The sequence below is a fragment of the Hoplias malabaricus genome, chromosome 8 (genome assembly GCF_029633855.1).
Source record: "Hoplias malabaricus isolate fHopMal1 chromosome 8, fHopMal1.hap1, whole genome shotgun sequence".
NCBI classification, from domain to species: Eukaryota; Metazoa; Chordata; class Actinopteri; order Characiformes; family Erythrinidae; genus Hoplias; species Hoplias malabaricus.
Window position 1 is genome coordinate 28698806 of NC_089807.1, and position 21847 is coordinate 28720652.

General features: G+C 36.3%; 1 protein-coding gene across 1 annotated transcript in view; it reads right to left on the bottom strand.

The window, feature by feature from the left end:
• The window catches only part of pcsk2 (proprotein convertase subtilisin/kexin type 2), a 54613-nt gene extending 35389 nt beyond the window's left edge, over positions 1–19224 (bottom strand). Inside the window, exons 1-5 of the mRNA XM_066679352.1 lie at positions 18838–19224; positions 12449–12553; positions 3270–3383; positions 2782–2890; positions 2337–2374 (exon numbers count right to left, since the gene is read on the bottom strand). Of these exons, the coding sequence (XP_066535449.1) occupies positions 2337–2374; positions 2782–2890; positions 3270–3383; positions 12449–12553; positions 18838–19035 (564 nt within the window). The 5' untranslated portion in view covers positions 19036–19224. The remainder of the gene's footprint in view (positions 1–2336; positions 2375–2781; positions 2891–3269; positions 3384–12448; positions 12554–18837) is intronic.
• Between the last annotated feature and the right edge of the window lie 2623 nt (positions 19225–21847).

A 21847-nucleotide genomic window follows, 5' to 3' on the forward strand; every position in this document is an offset into this window, starting at 1 on the left:
GAGTTTATCCAGGATCTATTTTCTTTCCTTCCAGAAAAATCAAAAATATACTTCAAATACCAGGGGGATGAAACAGAAAGAAGGATATGCTCTTCCTCTTTCAGTATGTCAGAGAGTGTGGCTGGTGTATTTTTTACACTACATGGGTGCCTGCATGGGTTGGGATCATTTTACAGGAGCTTCTGGGTGGGACTGGTACTAAATAAAACAGCAGCAGTGAGAGAGTGAGTAGAGGAAAGGAAAGGAAAGGAGGGAATAAGGGAAGGAGGGAGGAGAGGTGGGAAGATGGAGGAGGGGAGGATGCAGTAAATGAATGTTTCAGCCCTCCTCAGCTGGAGACGTCAATCCAGTGGAGCGTGCGCTGGCATCACCCACCACCGCAGATAAGCAAAAGGTTATTTTTGGGTTAAGACTCATCTGTGTTCAAAGGCACGGCCAGACCCGAAGCCCCCTCACACACACACACACACACACACACACAAACACACATACACACACAGACACACACACTGCTTCCCACACACTCCAGCCTAGAATCAGGGTCCTTCAGCGAGGGTGCCGTTGCCAGCTTCCTAACACTGCAACTGTGAGGCTGTTAAATTGTCTGTTTCCTTCAAGAAAGTGCAATCACTGGGTAAAGGACAAAGGCAACACTTCCTATGAATTCTGTATTTATAATTTGCTGTAAATGTGTTTAGAATCTGGTATGTGTCATACACATGACAGCACCTTAAGCAATTATGCTTATGAGCTCTCTAAATGAAGTAAATGTAATACTGTATTACATTTCATAACGCCAGTGTGAAATTACTTAACAAGTGGGGATGAAAGAAATAGGCATTATAAGGTAGTATGAAATCTCAGTTAATGAACTTCATTTATAATGTTGTTCATTTATAAAACAAATTATGTAACTCATATTATCTTACTGTAATCCTCTAAAACAGACTGGGGTTAAATTCTAGCTCAGGCAGGAATATCATACCATACCAATGGGCAAGACTCAAAACACTACAACCTTAAACTTAAACTAGCTTTGTGACATGATTAAAATTGTAAGTCACTCTGGATAACTTTGGTTGCCAAATGACATAAATGTAAATATAATGTGTGTTAATACAGTGGGTGTTTATAATAACTATTCAGGCACAACTGTAAAGGCTTAATGGCATTATATGATAATATGTACTAATGCTTAATGAAATGCTTTTGTAATAAAGGAATGCATACATTACAGGAAGTGGTACTCGGATAGAGAAAGGAGGCAAACATATTTATTCTGTCTCAAGACAGAAACCTCAATGGAATGGCGTTTGTGATGGAAGAACGGCAGTGATTCTTAATTGCCAAGGCGAAGTCTGCTCCCATCTCACCAAGCATGCAAAAAAACCCTTCATTAGCTTCAGATCTGATTGCGTACATGACCCAAATGTGTCTTCTGTGGAAAGCAAAGAAACATGCCAATCCTTTCAACTAGCTCCCACAGTTATATGAATATTTTCTAATTCCTCAATGTAAGGTTACAGTAAATACAGGCAGGCTAGTTTTCAAAAGTAGGACATCTGAGATTTCTGTCTTAATATGTCAAAATTTACATTAAGGGGATTTTCAGCACATACACAAAAATGAGATAGATACATATAAGATAAATATATGCAAAAAATGGTAAAAATTATGCAGACATATTGTTGTCCAACATTTATTATAACATCAAGATATTAGTAGGGACTTGATGCAGCAAGAACCATAAGAGCATTAATGAGGTCAAAGACTGATTTTGGATGATTAGTTCAGGATCACGAATGGGACTCCAACTCATTATTCAACTCCAACTGATTGCAATGGCTTTCTAGAAACTTTTGAATATTCATAAGTTCACTGTCAGCCAAACATCAATAACCTCTAAAGGTTTTAAGGACAAAAAAATACCAGAAATGCAGTCAATGACATTTCAGAATATAGCCACCCAGTTAATGTGCCAAGATTTGATTTGGCCCCATTATTTCATCAGGAAAGAAATTACAGAGGGAAAAAACACAAATCTAACCATCCTGAGATACTGTGATAGGAAACAAAGCTTTGATATCTATGGTTTTCCAATTCCTACACTAGAGGGAAAGTGCTAAAACATCAACAGCAATGTACAGCCAATATAACCTTTGTGTTGAGAAACACATTTCCTAGGAGCTTCTGTGTTGTCTTGGTACCCTTTAAAGGGGAGGATTAGACTCTGAGCAGATAGAAAACACTTAGGGTGGCTAGACTGGAGCTAAATGTATGAGCTAAGCAAATTAGCATACGAATAGGGTATTTGCATAAAACATATATATACTTACATAGTTTGAAGCAAGGTCTGGGTGTAGATAATCAATCCCTGTCAAAAATACCAAAATTAAATATGCTTAAATGAACACAACAATAAAATCTGCAAATTCTCTCAAACACAAACATGTTACAGTGTTTCATTAGCAGTTAACAACTGATTTTAGGATTGCCAGATTCAGTTTTGGACAAGACAGACTAGATTTGAGCTCCAATTGTCAGCTGCCACTGTCAACCAGATGTCCAGCTTGAGTCCCACTTTAAATGCATTTCCTTTTATTGAAGTAGATACAATGTTTTAAAACCATCTCTCTCTCTCTCTCTCTCTCTCTCTCTCTCTCTCTCTCTCTCTCTCTCCCTGTTTCATATCATCCCTTTCCCAATTTTGTCCCAGCTGAAATCAGGCAATCCTGACCATCTGATAATGGGAGAATGCATTAGCTTTAAAATATAACAGACCATCATCCATAATGGCGATAGTCACTCCTTTTCCAGTGTAGCCCATCTTCCAAGCCTCTGCCACATTGAGGTCCAGCCCGGGAGTACCGTCTGCCTGGCCTGTATTTATCTAATCAGTGACACAATATGGACACGTCACATAAGCTGAGCATTTCAGGCGCCTGGACATTAGAAAATTAGCCACAAACATGTGAGCACAGCAGGGCAAAATAAAGGTCATGGATATCACACTTTGCTGGAACACTGCTGAGAAAGTATTTCAAACTGACAAGCTCAATAAAGGGGATGCTCCCTTTTTCATGAAGGAGACAAGCTTCTGCATGCATGATAAAGTCATGGAGGAATGGAGCAGAGGCTTGTGCCTCACTGTTGACATCCAAAGCTACTGAGAAAGATGATTTAAATCTAGAGTTATAGACCATTTTGGTTCATTGGCCCAGTGTTAAAGGTCAGGCAACATCAAGATGATACGAATGGCAATTACTCACAAGGTACCACTGTTTGGAGAAAAGTGGGTCTGTCATGCTGACGTCAATGTCATTGATGTCTCTGTAGCCCCTCTTCTGACGCCCAAAGCCCACCTGAACAATGACATTTTTCACCTATAGCATAAAACAAAATTACTAATTATTTTTGGAGCATTTTAGTATGGGTCATAAAAATATTAATAAATATTTTCAAGTCAACCTGAAACAGAAAACAGCATTATTTCTTTTTATATCTATATATCTATATATATATATATATATATATATATATATATATATATATACAGTATATGTAGGCAGTTTAACTAGGGGTTTGGATTGTTTCTTTATGAGTTTAATTGGCCTGTACAAAGCAAGCATTCTGAACTTCTAACTTTTCTAAGGTTGAAAACAAGGTGAAGCACATGTTAATTTCTACATCATTTTATCTGTTCTTACCCTATAGGAACAAAAGTAGAATTTTCTTTATGATATAATTATAGCTAAGCATATAATGTAACAGGAGACAAAATGTCTATTTTGTTTCAGGTTGACTTTAAGAAAGAGATGTTCATATCTATAATAATGTAAACCTGTTTTGAGGCATCAATTGATTCTGGCTAATTCTAGCTCCTAGTCTGGGCCCTGTACTTAGACAGAAGCCCAAACCCACGGAAGCCAGATGCTCTTTTAACAGGCAGTATGGGGTGCGACAAGGCCATGAAAACAAAGAATGGCTGAATTATGTTCTCAGATTTGCATGTTCTCTTGCTTTCATCACCCAGACAATGTGCAGGTCTGGGCTCATTCAGGGAGTGCTTTGAAAGTGCTTTGTTAGCTGCTAGAACTGCCTCTCCAGGTAACATATAACGAGACAGAACTGTGTACCTTAAATTATACCTAAAGTTGTTTTACTTGAATTTAAAGCCAGCTATGCAAAATCTGTTTTACACATGAGCAGGGCCAGTAATTTAATGATTATGATTATGTTACAAAATCTGTAGAGGATGGGTCAGTTAATATAAAATTAAGAGTCAGTGTGAATGAGGTTTAACGGACATATATAAATGATATTAGTGGCATTCACACACTCAGCATTTTTAGTGGATGTATGTAGTTAAGAGATGACTGTCAATCTTTTCAAGATGTAATTTAATTTTTAGAAAGCAGCCTGATGAAAAAGTCTGAACAACCAGGGAATCTAATAATATTAGATAAGGGTATGAGAGTGAAGCATTTCTCTGCTTTTATTGTTCCAGATTGGCAGCACATTCATAACATATCAGGAGGGAATATATTTTATACTATTGACATGGGACTTTTCTTAAAATTCTGAGAAGGTTCTGCATTTTCTATGGCAATCAAATGCCAGTGCAGGCTTCCTGGCAGCACCCTTAATATTTAAAATAACAGAATGAACACACAAAAAAATAAATGAAGAAATAAAAAAATAGTCACTTAAACATTTCAAAAATAACATAATTACTTGAAAACTATTAAAATAACAGCATGAGCTAGTAAAATGGATTCTGGAAAGCAGGTTTTTATGAAAGAAAGCAAAAAAACTTCAAAAATAATTCCATAGGTTATCAAGATATACATAAAAGAAATGTTTACAGAGAGATCTTTAACTGAGGTAAAATGATTCAGAGCTGCAGATGTACCCATTTCCTCTGGTACTATTTGTAGTATTTAAGTGTGTATATTTACAACGTTTTTTATATTAAGATATTTTACATTTTAAAACAAGTATTATTGGTTTCTTAAAAGACATTTCATTAAATGTGTTTTACCCATTTTGTCCATAATTTTTAGGCTTTGCCAATTCCACCCATGTGCTAAATCATTTTCTGGGATGTGAAACCTGCAGACCCAGATTTCTTTTAAATTGATTGCAACCGCATGACTTTGGACAGCTCAACACACTTAAAGAACAACTTTACCAACTGCACTACATTATCTAATAGACGCCCAATAGTGCTAAATGATAGTGGGAGATGAGGGCCCTTCCACCCACCCAGAAAAAGCAAGGTCATTTGCTAACAGGACAAGAATATTTTTTACAGCCATGTTTCAACTGGAATCAAACTCTTAATCTCCCTGTGATCAGGCCAGCACTTGGCCAGTTGTGCCACTCAGAAACCCCCTGATAAATTATTTAAACATTTTGAACCTCCACATAATGTAAATGTTCTATACCAATGTAAATGTGTGCCTAGATGTGTATGTCCTAGCCCAAAAAACATCATTTTTAATAATGTAAATTGTGGTGGTGGCTACATAAATCCAAAACATAGCCTTTTGTTTCAAAGCCAGAACTGCCCAGGTTTAAAAAGGCTGGAATGAATGACGTGAGAGACAGAAAGCAGACTGACATCTTAAAAACAGGCTCTTTTTTCTTAATTAGTTTAGAAAGGAGAATTCCCAGTGGTGCCCCTGCTTGTTCTGACTCAGTACACAGTAAGAAGTAAAGATAAAAAAATTCAAGCAGTGTCGCTGAGAGCTGGCGTTTAACAGAAATTAGAAAAAAAAATGAGGGATGGCGGGAAGGCTTTGTAAAATTGCGTTTAATAAAAATGCTAAACAATAAAACACAAAATTCATTTGTCAGTACTTGAACTGACACTTGAAGTGTCACTCTATGGTTTTGGCACTTTAAAATGAGACATTATGAGTCTGTGGAAAAACTCAAATCACAACAAACCAAGCAGAAAAGACACAGAGCAAATTAATGGTGTCTCAGCAATTAAATAATATAAATTCTAGTCAAAATATCTAATAGTTCTAATTCTGAGATTGTTATAAGATTTATTTATATACTTATTTGATATTTCTAGACATTTCAATAATTTTGATTTGTTTTCAAATGAATCAAGACAAATTCTCTAAATAAAATGGCCTTAAAATATTCAAATAATTCTGAGGTTGAATTGTCTTATATTATTTTAACATAAAAGATCATCACCAGAAAGATTAGATATATTGATTAGTTTTAATTAGTTGTCTTCATTTCATCTCATTTAGTCTTCATTCTGTCTCTTGTGTTTCACTATAACCACGCTCGAAAGATTATAAACCAAAAACAAAAAAAGACCTTCTTCTATTTATTGCTTCTTTCAAAGACAAGAGGAGAATCTGAAATAAGTTTGACAAGTGCTGCCTCTCTTCTATGGATTAAACTGGCTCTCATAATTTTGTGTTCTTCAGCACTGAGATGTTACGTACGATAATTTTCTGTTGGTGTATTTTTCATAAGTGGGATGCTTAATATTTTTCCATCTTTCATTGAAGAGAATGGGATTGCACAGCATTACCCAGTCTGAATGTTTTAGCATTTGTTAATGTGCTTGGTTTTAGAAATATTCAAAAACAAGTAATAAACAAATCTTAGTTTATTGTTTGTTATTATTGTAAACAAAGACATTGATATGAAGCACCAAAGCTTCTCCAGACATTCCAATGCCAAGGGTATGTATTTTGTGTTTTAGTGTTTTTGAAATGCCAGAAAAACCTCTGTGACTATGGCTATATGGCTAATGGCTGCCCTGCTAAACTAGGCTTGCTCTTGTTTATGGGTTTATGTTAAAGAAATTCACATGACACAACATATAAACTGAAAGGGCTAGCTATGCTATCAGCTTGTTTGGCTAACCTCAATCTATGCACGTTTTTCTCTGAGCACATTTGTATTAGCCGCCCTTAGGAAATAACACAGCACAAACAACAACAGCTACTTGTCAAGTGAAAATTAATTAAATGAATAGATAAAAATTGAAAGGCCATATAAGCTATACACAAGTTAACAAGTTGTATTATCCCAGCTGTTTATGTAAACTCTGGTAATATTGTTATATTTACCTCATTAAAAAATAAAATAAAAAAAAATAAGTAGCTATTTTATTTCTAGCTGTTTGAGGTCTGCAGTATATTTTTGATGCCAGCTTTAGGTTTTGCTGTTGAACATATTATGCTGTTGGATATAGAATTGTCTATGATGTTGTCTGTGGTGTTCATTATTCATACTGGTTGTTTTATTTAATCTAATTTTAGCTGTTGCATTACCTGTGGCATTGGCCATGGTGTTAACTGAATTGTATTATATGTTGAAGGATGAATCAGTGACCTTTGCTCTTTAAAATGGCAACAATGGCTTTCTGAAAAATTTTACTTCTTTATCAAATTACCACTATTGACCCATATGACACAGTCTCATTACTGGGAAAAAATTCTCTAATATCAATCATCATCATGCTTTCATAAAGACACTATACATAGACACTGTGTATAAAACGTAATTTTATAGTCATCTTCTGAAACTAAGCTGTTACTCAACAGTCTAAAAAGACTGACAAGCAGAGGATGGGGAGGATGAAGAGCAAAGCAAACACTGGCCCCATTTCAGAGTAAACAGGCAACAGTCTAGGCAACAAACAGGGCCTGGACAAAGTGCGAAAGCAAGAAGACAGGATCAATACCAGGCACTCTATCACAACACTTGAATATTGTTTAAGACATGAAAAAGCTGTTCTGCATCCCTTTGCATTGATTTTGAAAGACTAACCAGCAGGTCTCAATAGTCTTTTGTTAAAAGTGCATTGATGCCTGACATTGTAAATGCTGCATCCTAATAAAGCTAATGAAAATTTTGCATTATAATAGAGCCGTTAAAAGCATGGCTAATTTAATTTTTAATACTAACGGCACCTGATACATAATTAGACAAACATCAATGTTATTTATTTATAGTGCTGTAAAGCAATTGCACATTAACACTGCAGTTGCCACAGTATGTTGTTCTTATATTCAAATATGTCAGATGCCTGTGTGAATGTATCATGTCCCAAGGTACCAACAGAAATGGACCACAAATTTAGCTGTATTTATCTATAACTCTGTACGTTTATTCAATGTCCAATCCACATACCAATGTGTGTTTTTGGACTGTAGGACAAACCCAGGATCCTGGAGCTCGGTGAAAGCAAAACTACATGTGGTTCCACCACGCAACATGTCATAAAATATTTAGCTTCCTACTCTGAAACTTCAAATTTGCAGATTTTAGGCTAGATTTGAAAGCATTTCCTTAAAAGTGCATTTGTTTTCAACCACAAGGACATCAGCGAGGTATTAATGCTGGATGAGTTGCTATTGATCACGAAACCTTTCCAACTCAAACACTTATTGAAAAGTGCCCCATCACTCTAGAAAATGCAGTTCCACTTCTCAATAGCCTAATGCTTTATACTCTGGCTGGCACTTGGGAAGGATTCTAATGACCTTAGGGTCATATTCAGCTGCTCCAAAGCATCCTGTTGCATTTAATGCTTTCCTGTGGTGATTATACTGTATTCTGTATTGCTGAAATTTAAAGTAGTTTTTTTCATAAATTAAATGGGGTCTCAACAATCATTTAGACATATAATGTATGTTATAGTTCCTGGAGCTCTTCTTGCTGCAGAAGAGCTAATTTTAAACACTCTGTGTTTTTGGCTTGTTTGCATTTCTTTTTGCACAGTGCAAAAGTGCCTTAAGGCCACTCACAATAAAACTCACAGTGATTCAAGTGCTTTATAAAGGCTTCATAATGAATGTTACTTGAACAAAATGCACAAATGCATGGATACACAAAGGACCTGAAATGCACAGAAGCAACTTCACAATAGCCTAATGTCACCATGCCCAATGCCAAATATGGGCTAGAAATGTACTAGAGGTATATAGCTCCCCAGCATTGGGTTGTACAACTGCATCCTCTGAAGTTGCTGGTGATGTGCTGAAGTGTATTTTGTGGTCCATAACTGATCATCTATCCAGTATGCAACCTCACTAATGATATTGAGCATGAAAGCCATCAACTCCTCAAAGGAACTTTCCAACCTCTAATGTAAAAATTGTTCACATGTGAAGAAGCTGTTACTGCAGCAAAGGGGCATAAACCACTTATTTCTACATTTGAATAGCATGTAAATAAGGTGGTGTCCAAAACCTTTTGGGCTAAAATTGTGTAATGTGGCAATACATAGGTTTAATTGCATCCTCCAGATCTCAGCTACCTCAGTTGATTTCAATTACAGAATGTTAAAGAGGTAAAAAGTGTTCTGTGCATTAATATCTATGGAAACCTCTTCCTTCTTTGGAATCAGGATTTTGTCTTTATACAAGCAATGAGCTCAATTCATGAATATTTCCAGAATGTGTGTAAATTTGCTGATAAATGCAGCCGGAGTTCTCATTCCACAGCAGCATAAACACTGCATTCAAGCTTATTCACATGTGTACGATGATGAGTCGCGATCTGTCCTAAAGGCCATGCATGCACCTGAAGGAGCAATTTGCATAAATCTACGCCCATCAGCCATGATATAAGGTGGTAGCGGAAGCAGCAGAATTCATAATCCCCACGGTATTGGAGGAAACAGGAAAAGCAAATAAGAATTATTTTCACAAAACTAGTTTTGGTGTAGACACAAAGAAGCAGTTCTGTGTACAGTATTAACTGAGGTTTATGAGACATCTATAAGCATGCTGTGGCAAAGGCAGATGGCAAAATGCATATTCATTGGGCCTGCTTTTACATTATCCAAAATCCTTTCTTAGATGCAAAAATAATCTTTATTACTTTTTTATTAAATTTAGGAAAGATAACACATATTTACTTATTTGAAAATGTATTATTTTAATAGAAATATACAAATTATGTTAATTCTCATTATGTTAATTGAGGGTATTTTTAACTCAAATATTCCCAAAAAAATTTTGATTCTTTTCACTGTATAACAGAATTTTATAAACAAATTTAATATTTGATGCCTTCAACACACAAATTGGGACACTTTAAAAATAAGTGATAGATTTGTAAAATATTTAAGATACACTTGAACCTTAAAACATTTCATAATATTTAGCTAAATTGGTAACAGATGAGGGTATCATGTCTGGTACACAAGTGGCTTCCACCATAGGCTCACTCTTTCCAAGCATACAGCGGGTGAAATAAGTATATAACATGTCACCAATTTTCAAAGTAAATACATTTCTAAAGATACTGTTGACATGCAATTCTCATCAAATGTCAACAACAACCCACTCAATCCAAACATGCAAATACATCAAACCATAGATGTCCATAAATTAAGTTGTGTGTAATAATGAGAAATGACACAGAGAAGAAGTATTGAACGTCATATAAAAGTTTTTGTTGGTGATGATAGCATACCTCCTGTATGGAGAATCTAGTCGCATGCATTGCTCAGGTGTGATTTTGGCCTGTTCTTCCACACAAACATTCTTCAAATCCGGAATGTCTGTAGGCTCCTTCTATGAACTCTGAGCTTTAAGTTCTTCCATAGATTTTAAACTGAATTCGGGTCAGGTGATTGGCTGGGCCATTCTAGCAACTTTATTTTCTCTGAAACCAATTGAGTTTCTTTGCCTGTGTTTGGGATCATTGTCTTAAATGTCTGAAATGTCCACCCTTGATTCATCTTAATCATCCTGGTAGATGGCAGGAGTTTCAATCAAGAATGTCTCAGTACATTTGTCCATTCATCCTTTTTTATATGAATTATATGAAGCGTGCCAGGGCCATATGCTGAAAAACAGCCCCACACCATGATGTTCCCACCTCCAAGCTTTACTGTTGGTATTGTGTTTTTTGGGTGATATGCAGCACCCTTTGATCTCCAAACATGGTGTGTATTATGGCATCCAAATAATAAAATGTTGATCTCATCTGGCCAGACTATACTCTCCCAGTATTTCACAGGCTTGTCTAAAAGTTTGTTGAGCAATTTTTAAACGCGATTCAACATGCTTTTTCTTCAGCAATAGAGTCTTGCATGGTGAGTGTGCATACAGGCCATTTTCTTTTAAACAACTGTACCTGCTTGGACAACTCTTCTGATTATTATTTTCACTCCTCTTTCTGAAATCTTCTATGGAGCACCTGGTAATTTCTCAATATTACACATAACTTAATGTATGGATATCTATGGTTTGATTTATTTGCAGCTGTGGATTGGATGGGTTGTTACCAACATCTGGTGAGAATTTCATTTCAATATACCCTTTAGAAATATGTTTACTTAGAACATTGTTGATGCAATCAATACTTATTTCATCTGCTGTATATAAGTTGTGGCTCACCATTTTGTGCCAAATTTGTGAGAGTATTACCGAACCATTCAAAAAACATAATTAAACAACTGTTTAATGCAAGATTTTGATATGGTTCACTATATACTGTACAAAATATTAAATTTATACAAAAATAAAAAACAAAGTAAGGCAATTCAGAGAAATTTTTGTCTGTGTGGGACAACAATATGGAAGGGCATGACCTTTAAGACATCAGATGGCATGGCGTTAGAAAATGTCATACCACCATTATAAGACTAACCAAATGGTCTAGGAGCACTGTTTCATACCACACAGTTCACTGCTACATCAAGAAATGCAGCCTGAAACTCAGTAACACACGCAGAAAGGATGTTTCCTGTGGTCAGAGGAGTCCATGTTTCAGTTTGATTTCATGAAAAATAGATACCATTTTTTCTGGCCTGATTGGAGGAGTGCATCAGTGAGTAGGGCTCGCATATTTGAGAAAATTCCATCAACACTGAGGTGAACAATAGGTTTTTAGTGAGAAATATGCTGCCATCAAGTTGATGTCTTTTCCCGGGAAGTCCATGGTTGTTTCAGTTAGACAAGGTCAGGCATCATTGTGTATATGCAACAACAACAGAGCGTTGTAGACAAAGAGTGCATGTGCAGTCCAGATCTGTCTCCTATGATTCATCATGAAAAAGAAGACTGTTAAGCAGCTGAAATCTTGTAACATGCATGTGTAAGATACAACAATGTTGGTCAAGGAAAACACTGGAAATATTTTGTGTGGTTTTGTTGCTTAAAACTTAAGGTCAGAAATCACTGATTGTGTTTTAAACTGCATTTTACACAATGTATCAACTACTAACTCTGTCCTTCTAGGACAGACCATTTTAGACCCTTTCAGAATCAGAACCACTCTTTCATTGTGTCATATGCCATACGTTATCATCAGTGTTTTTACTGAGACCTTTGAAAATATTATGATCTCATTTTTAGGCTGCATCTCCCAAACACTATTAACCATTGTGTTTTAGAGGGACTGGATTCGGGCCGGTTTCTATGGGAACCGCACAGTGAGCTGTGAGGCTTACCCGCCGGTCCTTCTGCAGACGCTGATGGTGGCGGAGACTCCGTTTCCTTCTGGTTCTGGGAGTGTCCCGTGGGTAGAAATGAAAAAGCCTCTCACCAAAGGGAAGCTGAAAGGAAATATAAAACCAAATGAGGCCATTAAAGAAATCATACAGCGATATGACCAGCACACCATGGGCAGCAGTGAGGTACAGCTGTGTTTTTTAACTAGAATTGCTCACTGCCTATCACTGCCACTCTATGATTTGCTTACATAGCTTTTATCCAACACCACACAGCAAATTCACCAGTGTTAAATCAGCACTATTAGTGTTAAATTAACACTGTTAATGTAATAATTTAACACTCTCAGTGTTAAGTTAACACTAATAGTGTTGAATTAACACTGGAGAATTTTCTCTGTACCTTGCGCAAATGCCAAAACATTATGTTAATAGCATTAACGGTTGGAATATGGCAAAAAAATGTAATAAAAAGAAGATGGAAGATGATTTTCAGAAAAAAAAAAAAAAATAAATAAATACCTGCAAGGACCACCAAGAAGAGGCATAAGGAAAACAGACTCATGTTCTGACCTTTTCAGAATTCAAATATAAATCTCATTGAGAATAAATGATGAGCAGATTAAAATACAGATTTTTTAAATTAAGATTTTTGTTAAATCAAAGGGGGGTGTTTCTCACACAGTAATTTCATCTAGTTTCATTCTTCTTAACTTATTACTGATTTAAAACATAAAAGCAACTGTTCTCTTATTTCTACCACTTTTCCACAAGTTAAGCCAGTTCCATGGAGTCTTAATGACATGTCTGTGACGTACTTTGGTCAAAATAGCACAAGGATCAAGACACACAGCATAATTTTCAGCCTGTCTAAACAGCCACCATTCATAATGACCGGTTTCAGCCCCTGTTCCTTTAAATGAAAAAGAGCCACACAGCTCACCACAACCCTGAGAATACAGCCATGAGAAGCAAGTACCAATGCTCTTGTTTTTGCTTTTTAAACTGTTCTCTTATTTCACTGTACAATTTATAAGGATTTGCTCAATCCCCTTATTGCTTTGCTCTCATTCTTCTCTCAGTCCTTTTATTTCTCAGCTTTAGTTGTGTCTGTTGTACAGGATTTAACTTAATTTAACTCCTTTATGCTCTCGCATTAAAGCAGGTCCAGCACTGTGACTGTACATACTCGGATTATAGGGAATTACAATTCTAGTAATAAGTAAAAAGTGGAGAAAATCTCAATGGCTCATTTTATCCCATGTTTTCCGTCTTAGGCAGTCCACAAAAAGAAAATTTGTCTGGATCATGTTAATTCACAGTATAAGGGCTGGTAGAAACTGCAGATAGCCACTTTAATGTACACAATCACTGAAAAATTGAATTTCTCATAATATAAAATATTTAATGATTTGACATTTTGGCCTTGGCCCATTTCATTTTGCACAAGGGTGCCCTCATATAACATGTCATGTTAAGACTTTTTTTTTGTACAGTGGCAACCATGGACTTTTATTTACTGTCACAGATTGCACAAGATGAGACAAGAAGCAAGTGTGTAGGTGAGTCCTTGATGAATATACAGAACATTAAATAAACAAACATGAAAGACATCAAGGGGCAGCACGGTAGCGCAGCAGGTAGTGTCGCAGTCACAGAGCTCCAGGGGCCTGGAGGTTGTGGGTTCGATTCCCGCTCCGGGTGACTGTCTGTGAGGAGTTGGTGTGTTCTCCCCGTGTCCGCGTGGGTTTCCTCCGGGTGCTCTGGTTTCCTCCCACAGTCCAAAAACACAAGTTGGTAGGTGGATTGGCGATTCTAAAGTGTCCGAATGTGTGTGTGTGTGTTGCCCTGTGAAAGACTGGCGCCCCCTCCAGGGTGTATTCCCGCCTTGCGCCCAATGATTCCAGGTAGGCTCTGGACCCACCGCGACCCTGAACTGGATAAGCGGTTACAGATAATGAATGAATGAATGAAAGACATCAAACAAGTTTAAGAACATATAGCAATATATTTACAACATTTATTAATGCCAATGTAAGAGCACATAGACAAAGCTTACACATAAAGAGTAACACCTGTGAGCAATCGCACTCAGGGCTCACAGGTGAGGGGCATGACTAAAAGTCACAAAAAGACAGAGGAACCCAAAGCAGAACACTAGACAATGAGACCAAAACAAGAGAACAGGGAAAGATCCTTACATTTACACTCAGTTACTGTTTTTTATTGATTAATACAGTTATATCTAGTGACCAACTCAGTCCTATTCCATACTTTATTCATACTGTTATACGTAATCGCCCAGAGGAGGATAAGTTCAACATTTCAGTCTTTCTCCCTCTACTTTCAGAAAAAAAAGTAAGACAGAGGTACGTTATTATTCACTAAAGGTACAAACAGTTTAAATGTACTTTTAAAGATACAATGGTGGTTTTGTGTTCCCTAAAGGTTCATTACATTCTCTTCTTCAGGAGGAGAGGGGAATATTTGCAATCTTTTGTTATAGAACTGTGTAAAACAGCTTAAGTCCTGGAGATGGAAATGGGTGTATGAAATCAACACAATTGTAAAATCTACAATTATAATAAAATAAGGTACAATTATGTTCCCTACTGAATATTTTTACTTGATGGTACCACCATACCACCACAGTGAAAGTTTTCTGACAGTGTCTCTGGTTTTGTCATGTTCTCAAGGAGTATTTCTTGCAGCTCTTGCCATAGTGAAACTCATTTTGTAAAGTTAATTATCTGAAGCTGCTTTGTAACATTATATTGTTATATTTAAAAAAAAACTGGACTTAACAGAATTTTGGTCATCTTTAATAGGTTCACTGGATAGGCCATGGTGTCTGTACACTTTGTCTCATACATAGAACAACCTTTTGAGGTGTCCTTGTGCTGTATATGTAATACTGTGTATTATTCAGAAACACACAGAAACTACTCATGCACATAAAGTCAAGCAGATAAAATGCCTGACAAGGCACAAGGCTAAAGGATTAAAGCTGTAGGAACTGGGTTTGTGATGGATCAGCACGGAACGTGATGTGCATGCCACATAACCCGACTTACACTGTGCTCAGACAAAGTAATTAGGGAAGAATCGCAGAGTTCACCCAATGCTTAATGAAGTGTGTTTGTCCCATGCAAATGAGAAGGAATATTGCAAGATTCCTGTGAGATTTAGTTTAACCTAAATTCTGACTTCTGATCTGCATGTTTATAGCAAATACTATGCTTTTGTTTTCCAAAACCGCAGTATAGCCAATAAATATTAGACAAATATTTCACATTTCACATATTTCCAAATGTATTAATTGCAAATACATTTTTATAATATTTAGGGTGTCTTAACCATTGTTTTCAGAACTCAGTTAGGTTATTTGTTTTCTTTGCAAACATTCTCTTTTATTTCATTTCTGAGTAAAACATATCCTGGTTGTGTACACATCCTTTCAGACCCTTGGGTCACATCTGATGGGGCAGTTTTGGTGGTCCAAATGGTCTTGAACAGTTGTTAGAAAACTACTATTTTCATTATGTTCTTTGGATTTTTTGGTTCCTTATGCAATTATTTCTAAATTCCATATATCACTCTAGTTCATTTAAATGTTTATAGAATTTTGTAAAATGGTTATTACTGTAAAAGCAGGAACGTACAATATGTAATATTTTTAATATAGATATGAAATAAAAAATATTGGTATTATGTAGCTCTTTTTTAAGAAAGGACACAAAAACATTTAGGAAATCAGTATGATGTTATGAGCTGAGTGCGTGGGCTGTGGGCAGGTGAGATTCCAAATGCCACACATGTAGCCCACCCATGTTCCACATCAATGCGTAATATAGCCCACTGTGCACGCACTCATACACCGACATGCACACATGGCTCATATTCTGACATTTGATAACATTAATCTGTCAAGATAATATTATCCTGAGTTCACTAATAAATGCCTCTTAATGGAGAACCACTATATAAGCACTAATATCAGATGAGGGAAAATGATTCATAAATGACTGCTAGATAATTTGGAAGTATTCAAGTGTCAGCAGTAAGTCCTCTGTAGGATTCAGACCACAGAGAGTAGTCCATAGACAGTAGCCTTTTACGTTATAAAATAATTCTATATTAAATGTAAATTCATACATAGCATTTCTAATTAGACCTTACTTAAATAAAAACTGTCCAATAATACCATCAGACAGATGGAAAATTTTATCTTATATTATACAGATTGATTATGATCAGATAAGAGTTAATTTTTTGTAATGCTAATCTATGCATATTTAGAACCCATCTCCACACTCCACACATGGAAAAACATCAGCTATCATCATCAATCCACAGTTCCCATATCAGTGCATCCCTATTATAAATAATAAATGATATATTCTCAATTTCAGCAAAGGCCTCAGTATTATTGCTTTTACATCATATTCATTAAGGGTTTTCTTGTCCTAAATCTTTAGTTTCCCTTCTGTTACACATTGTAAGTATCAAAGAACTGGTCATTTACAGGCTGTAGACATTTGTGAGAATGATATTAAAGGACAAAAATAAAGCCCACTGCTTTGAGCTGGAAATCGATACTGATATTGTGACCTTACACATAAATATTCTGATCCTAACACTCCTCCAATACAGTATTACAAAGTCTTTAGAGACCCATAAAATACCTCAGATTTCTAAATGCAGGTTATAGAAAAAATAACAGCTCCATTTTAAAGCAGGAAGATGGGCAAGTGTTCAGTTATTAAGTTATTCTAGAATTCAGGAGTCTGCCAGAGTCTGGTTTACTCTCATATCTAAGCTATTATTTCTGCCTAAATCCAGATCATTAGCTCTGTTGCACATAAAGCTAATGTATGTTAGACATTACCCCAATGTTGTTCTATTTCAAGAGGCTAACAATGTTATTATCTTAGACCGTTGCTATTTTATGACACTTCTTGTAATGAAAGGACAATTCATTAGCTCTCGGTTCGTAGATTTTAACTGCCCACCATCACAGGGGCTTTTATGTATCTGACAAAGAGTAATACAGAACCAGCACACTGTGTTTTCACCTAAATGATTTTTAAACTCTGGATTTTGAGAGTGTTTGTTATGACTATTATTATTAATAATAGTAATAATAGTAATAAACTTTTATTGTTTTTATCCTTATCATTATTATATCACTACAGCCAAGCATATCCACACACTTGTGATTGTATTGTGATGTTTTATCAATAATAATTTTTTTTTTTTTTATAATTTATAACTATTACAAATGTATAAGCTGTTTTGACCAGAGGATAGGTCCCCCTTGTGAGTCTTGGTTCCTCCCAAGGTTTCTTCCTCCAGCTGGAGGAAGCCTTTTCTTGCCATTTTCAATTTTAGCTTGCTCACACATAGATTTTCGTTTATGTATTGTTGATTGGTTTTTTTTCAAGAGCAATCTTGCAAACATAAGTTTAAGAAATTATGTTTTGTTTTAGATGCAGATAAGATTAGAGTAGGGTTTAAAAGGGTTTTTGGAGTGTGTTTTTAAACCATGGTTGATTTGGGGAGTGCTTTTCAATATGTTGCTCCAGTTTAAAGACAATCTCATTTCTGAGTACAAACCAGACTAAAATATGAATCACACTTCAATAATAAACCCTCAAATTTCAGTACCAATCACAATAAACCATTATCATACTGAATCACACACTCTCAGAAAACTGTCAGTGTGGTGGTACCATTGAGGGTAGATGTCATAATTGTAACATATTCTTATATTCATATATACATATACATTTTTATGTTGTGTTAATTTCATTTCCAGGACATATATTTAATTAATTGTGTTATTTTATATGGTTCTGTATAGGAAGATTAAAAATATGTACCTCTCCTTCAGGAGAGGTGAATGTAATGTACTTTTAGGGAACATAATTGGATTTTAAAACTACAGTTGTACCTTTTAAAAGTACATTTACACTGTACCTTTAGTGCCCAATAATGTACCTGTAGTGTACCTTTTTTCTGACAGAACCATATAAATATGGCATTATACATGTATACATAGAATAAACTGGATGGCCAGTTATACCATATTTATATGGTTCTGTCAGAAAAAAGGTATTTATAGTTACTATAAGTTAGTATTATTATAATACATATACCATTCTCATAATTAATCACATTACAACCTTAACTATATGGCTTGTATGTCAAGTTATGGCACAAGATGTGTGATATCTGCTTGGCTCTATATCATATTGTTGCCTGTTACACTTCACAATAAAACTGTTATTTTTATTACTGTTGCAGATCGCAGGTAAGATGTGAGAGACTACATAAACTGTTTGTGCTGTAGTTAACTGATTGTTGTTGTCCCGCTGCATGATGCTCACCTTCCTCGCGCTCTGAAAGCCGAACTCGAGCGCGAGCTGCTGGCCGTCCTGCTCGCCGCCCTCGTGAAGCTGGACCAGGAGGTGGTTTGTGTGCGTTTGCTCCTCGGCGGCCCCGCTGCTCACAAGACACGCGTTCAACAGCCAGAGCGCGAGCCCGAAACCGAGCACGAGCCCGTCTCCACACCAGCGTCTCAGCATCGCGCGCTGAGTGTGTCCGCGCGCTGGACTGTGTCTCGGAGAACCGTAACCACACACACACGCGCGCGCACACGCACTCCTCGAGCTCCCAATCAAAAGAAAGCTCGGTCAGCGCGCGCCAAAGCTCATCTCCACCGTGGCGGTCGTGATTTTGCTGGCACGAGCCCGATAATCTGCATGTTTGCAGCCTTTCATCTATAATTCAGAGGCGCCAGCGTGCTGGGGGTCTTCTGCGCGTGACGCTCCGCGCAGCGACGCCCTATACGCTGGAGTGGGCATCGTCTACCGACGCACGCCCCGCCCCCGCTCTAATTGTCCCACCTCCAGAAAGAGACGATTTCAGCACCCTGGAGAATTCCTGGAGAAAAAAAAAAAACAAAAAAAAAAAAACAGAGGACACAAATCTCTGCTGGGGTCAAACAGAGGTGGGTACAGGACATTTTTGATGTAAATGGACTTAAGAACAATTTTGATGGATATTTATTTCCAAATTATTTATATTTTTCAAATATTGATAATTAGATTAGGTATTTCCACCTTATAAATTTTATAGTAAAACATTGGATTTTAAAGTAAGATGTGAACCTCACAACTAATTTTAACACTTCCAAAAAGCAACTATCCAAGAATTTCCTGCATTTTTAAATAATAATAATACATGAGAAAAACTAAGAGCATTGTTTTAAATTCCACAATAATAACATATAGCTTCTACGTTTTTATCAAACTAAAATGTACTCTTAATATGTGAGTGCTTCAAAAAATAAATAAATAAATAAAAATTAGATAATTGACAGTAAACCTGATGTAGATGTTAGTGTTTTCTGATGGTGTATATACACCAGCTGGAATCAACAAATCAGTTGATGCTGTGGGTGGAGGTATAGTTGCAGTATCTGTAAAGTGAAGTAGATTAGTGTGTCTCCCATGACATTTATTTCAGTGCTGGAGTCAGTGACTCGGTTTGTTGATGTGGGTGGAGTAAAAACCTACAGTCTCTATTGTATTGTGATTCCGATGTTGTTTCAATAAGAGATGGAGTCGGTCAATTAATAGTTTATTGTTGTGGTGTGTTGAGCTATAGCACAGTGCTGATACTGAAATTTTAATATTAATGAATTTATATGAATGAATGAACTTTAAATTAATACACAGTACAAAGTTGTATATTAACCATGCTGAGCTGCCTTTAAGTTTTTTACAGGATGTTTTTAGAGAACACTATTAAAAGGATACGCACTGCTCTACGATGTTGGACTAGTTCCATGTTCAGGTTGCGTTCCTGCCTTGCAGTCAATAATTCTGAGTAGGTTCTGTACCCACTGCAGCCCTGAAAAGAATGAAGAATTCTGTGAATGAATGTATTGCTCCATGATAAACATGATTTAATTTTCATTGTACATTGCACCAACTCTAGAAGCTATGCAAAATATAAATAACAACAGAACATAATTGCAAATTAAATAAAATATTTTAATTTAATTGAAGACACAAAGACAACTGTGTTTGAAAACATTTACAATGTTGAAACTGAGAAATGTATCTGTTTTATGAAAAATGCATGCCCATTTTGAATTTTATGAAAGTAACGTGTTTAAAAAATTTGGGAATATGTGTGCCATGCTATAAAATATTGCCAACAGGTCAGTGACATGACTGGGATTAGAAGTGCATCTCAGAGAGACAGAATAATTCAAGAGTAAAGATGAGGTGTTCGCCACTTTGTGAAACATTGCATGGGAAAAGAGTATGCAGTACTATGCAGTACATAGTATCATTAATAGTTTCAGAGAATTTGGAGAAATCTCTATATTCCAGAGACAAGGCCTAAATTAAGCTCATTTAATGCAGACTAGGGTGCAGTTTAAGTGTCCTGTGGTCCAACAAATCAGAATTTGAAATTTCTTTGAAAATCATGGATGCTGTGTCCTCCAGGTTAAAGAGGAGAGAGACCATCCAACTTGATATAAGCACACAGGTAAAAAGGCAGAAACTGTGATGGTATGAGGGGGCAATACTGAACATGACATGGGTGAATTTCACATCTGTGAAGGCACTGTTGATGCAGAATGATATATACACATTTTGGAGCAACATGCTGCCATTCAGACAATATCTTTTCCTTGGAACCCCTTGTTTTTTACAGTAAGGCAAAGCCACTCATATTCTGTATGGATTACAACAGCAGGTACTGCATCAGTGTTGAATACTGCCCCTGCCTGAATATTTTAGAACATGTTGTTTGTATAAAATTTAAAATGGTCAAACTAAAAAAAATCATAAAAATGAACATTTTAATGCAGCCTCTGTACTATTTAAAATAAAATAACCGAATTTAGTTTGCATTTTGCACTGCCTCACAACTTTTTTGGAATTGGGATGTTTACAAAATTTTCAAGTACACCTCAAGCCAACACCCATTACCTAGGGAGCTGTTGGCAGATAGGTGCTTTGCACATCAAGGGCACATCAGCTGTATTTTGAGCGCTGTCTCTTAACCTCCTTCTAGTTATGGAGTTTGAATTGAAGCCCCTCTAGTCCCAAGCCCACTTCTCTAATAGGCCACTGCTGCCCCATGACTGATCACGCTACCAAACCACTGACTGAGAGTTACAATATCATTTTAGACCAAGGGTCATCAAAAAAGATAACAGCAAAGTCTAATTGTTCCTTTGCCAATACATGTGGATGTATTATGAAGTAGCAATGCAGAGTTATATGTTAATCAATATTTAACTGCTATTTAAGGGCTGCTATTTTCATACTTCTACTCAAGATGTTTGTTGCTTGGCTACACTTACCTTTACCAGAG